The following is a 2,899-nucleotide window of genomic DNA, read 5'->3' on the forward strand; positions in this document are numbered from 1 at the left end:
TGGGACCATCAGTTACTAAATGAACATCATGCTGTATGGAAGAAGACTGGAACTAGACACAGCTATATAATAAGCCAGACATATGCTAACTCCTACATACAGCAGCCTCCTTTTATGTCTGTCTGTGTTGAAACTGCTGTTTTCTGTGTCGCACTAGAAAATTCAATGTTTAAATAATTTAATTGTTTGAATAATTTTTGTCTCATTATCGCCTGCCATCATAACAGGCTGAAGAACTTCCATATGCTGCTTACTGAATAGTTAGGAGTGGGAGGATTAATGATCCCGACTGATCCATTTAAACCTTGTCAACATCTGGATAGAACGCGCGAGCTGATAGCGGTTGCCTCTAATGCTTCTCAGTTGCATTTACACTTCAGTTTCTGATGTTATCCAACCTGCCAGAAATGCAAGAAGTGTCTGAAGTGTAAGGTTATTTCCTGTATCCTATTTAGCTTTTTCTGAATGTCAGAACAGGCGATTCCTCTCTCTTTCTGTGCGTTCATGGACAGGGAAGCACTGACTGAACTCTGCGTGATTGGCAGTGGAACATAAAGACTGATGGGGTTCCTCACAGCGTTCTCTGTCACTCCCCAGATTCTTAAAGTTCCCAGCAGATAGCACTTCCTAAAAGTCAGGTTTCTGGAGTACAGTAGTTGGCTGCATGCCAGTGTGACTGCTAACTTAGAGGAACTCTGCTGTATTTGTCTGGTGTTCATTTCCCACATTTGCCTCTTTGTTTTGTTTTCTTTTGTCTGTCTCTCTCTCTCTCATTGGATGTTCCAGCCACACAGCAGGCCTTGGCTTTGTTTACAGGCTGTTGTAGTAAGTCTTTGATTAACTAGGCCCTGGGGAGTTAATAGCTATTACAGCTAATGGGACAGTTAGTCTGGTCCCTGCTGGAGAGCTGGGGGAGGGACGCTTTATCTGACACACACTCTCTAACCTCGCCACAGGTCTTCCTGGAAGATCACGGCCCTTTTTGGATTCGCTAAGTGCTAACCGTCATCTTTGTTTGTGTGTGTGTGTTACAGCAACAGCTGGAGGAGGAGGCTGCAAAGCCCCATGAGCCCGAGCGGCCCATCTCACCGCCACCCAGCGAAGCCAAGCACCGCAGCCTGGTGCAGATCATCTACGATGAAAACAGGGTCAGTAGTACGCACAAACACCAACACACACACACACACACAAATCAGACGCTTGGATTTGAGTTTGGTTTCACCTGATCACATGTGCTGTTTCATTACCACAAGTGAGTGTAAGAGTGTGAGAGCTGGGTGCTTTCCTCTCGTGGTTCAGTGTTGTTTCACAGGGCTGATGCAAGATAACAAACTAAACTCAGCCAAGCAGCTACATCCTCTTGAGCATTGCTGTTGCCTGGTTAAGGTTATTTCGTTCTATTGTCGGGGATTGGGCAGCTTGTGTTGGAAATGCAGACAGCGCCTGTAAGTGAAACTGGATCACCCAGCAGGTACACCTCTAAACAAACCACAGACAGTCCCTAATTTGAGCTGTGTAGAGCCCCATTGTGTCTTCCACTCTGCTTTTCATTACATCTCATAGACAAAAAGGATTACCCTTGTAGCGTGTGTAATACTGCCTATGTGAAGAGACAGATGTCTGTCTGCGGAGAACATTTTTTCTTGGAAATCTGTCATTTTCATTTACCTTGTTGGATGTAATCCTCAAAAAACCCTCCACAAAAGCAGAGGGTGCCATAAAGTATTCATCTCCTACCTGAGCCCTCCCACTCTTTACTGTCAGGCCAGGCACAACTCTTGCCTAACAGAATAAGCTACTAAAGGTCAACATAGCAGGCATGATGAATCACAGGCGTACAAACACAAGCACACACTATAAGGACACACTATAAGGTGACACATGCTGAAACAAATCTATTTTCACCTATGCAAGTAAAGCAACTTGCTACGTCTTTAATGATAAGAAAAACCAGCAGCTGGGAGATCATATAAGGCTCTTTGGAAGTGTTAAGTTAGTCACAGCACTCATTATATGCATCAGTGCTCTGTGCAGAAAATACTGAGTGATTCTCGGTGCTCTCAGTCCCCCTAGTGGCGAAACACACTTGTTTCCCTTTTTACTGGAATTGGCACTTAAAGCAGGAACTCCTCTCACACTGTGTCACACCCCCATTCAGCCTCTCTGAACGAGCCCTCCCTATGGGAAACTACGAGTCATTTTAAAACTTCACAGTTCGGAGGAAATTGCTCTTGAATGTTTTGAACAGCTTCTCTGACACATTCAGGGCAAATCATTTTCATAGACTGGTAAAGCGGTGAAGTGCAGTAGAGAGTGTTGACAAAGGAGCGTTCACCCCGCTCAAGTGTCAATGAGCAAGAGACTAAACCCAAACAGCTTTAGGGCTGTTGTTGTGGCACTCCTAACCTGCACAGATGTCTTCAGATAACCACAGAAAACCACCCTGAGAGGCCCTTTTAAGGTGAACACCACAGTACAGGGAGTGTCCTTCATGACTTTCACCCTCACCGTCATCAAGCTCTAAATCACAGCACTTCCAATGCAACAGCAGGACATTGCGGGTTGCTCAAGACTCATCTGAAAGGCTTGAAGTTAAAGAATGACTCACAGCTTACTCCACAATGTAGCCTGACCTCTGTAACACTTTCCACTTCCCACTGACTGGCAGGATGTACTCTAGCCTACTGCCTTCCCTCCTAACCTCTCTCTTTGTCTCTACACTGAACCCTGTTTTGTAGTTTCACACACTCTAAGCCCATTGTGACACAACAGCATTTACTCATCCACTCATATTTGTATTCTTTCTTTTAGTGTTTTTCCTTTGTAGTCACTATAACAACACTTGGCTATTTACTTATTTATGCTTTGCCTTATTTCCTGTGATATATATATATATATA

The 2,899-nt window shown here is 44.4% G+C and overlaps 1 protein-coding gene across 6 annotated transcripts in view; it reads left to right on the top strand.

Annotated features, from left to right (window-relative positions):
• The window catches only part of ncor2 (nuclear receptor corepressor 2), a gene marked incomplete at both ends in the record, with an annotated part of 104,538 nt that overhangs the window by 38,734 nt on the left and 62,905 nt on the right, over window positions 1–2,899 (top strand). For all 6 annotated transcript variants that reach the window (XM_035658165.1, XM_035658171.1, XM_035658170.1 and 3 more), the window contains 1 exon segment: window positions 1,035–1,148. In XM_035658165.1, the coding sequence (XP_035514058.1) occupies window positions 1,035–1,148 (114 nt within the window).

Source organism: Morone saxatilis, unplaced genomic scaffold (genome assembly GCF_004916995.1).
Source record: "Morone saxatilis isolate NCDOM2014 unplaced genomic scaffold, NCSU_SB_2.0 Contig16, whole genome shotgun sequence".
Taxonomy (NCBI): domain Eukaryota; kingdom Metazoa; phylum Chordata; class Actinopteri; family Moronidae; genus Morone; species Morone saxatilis.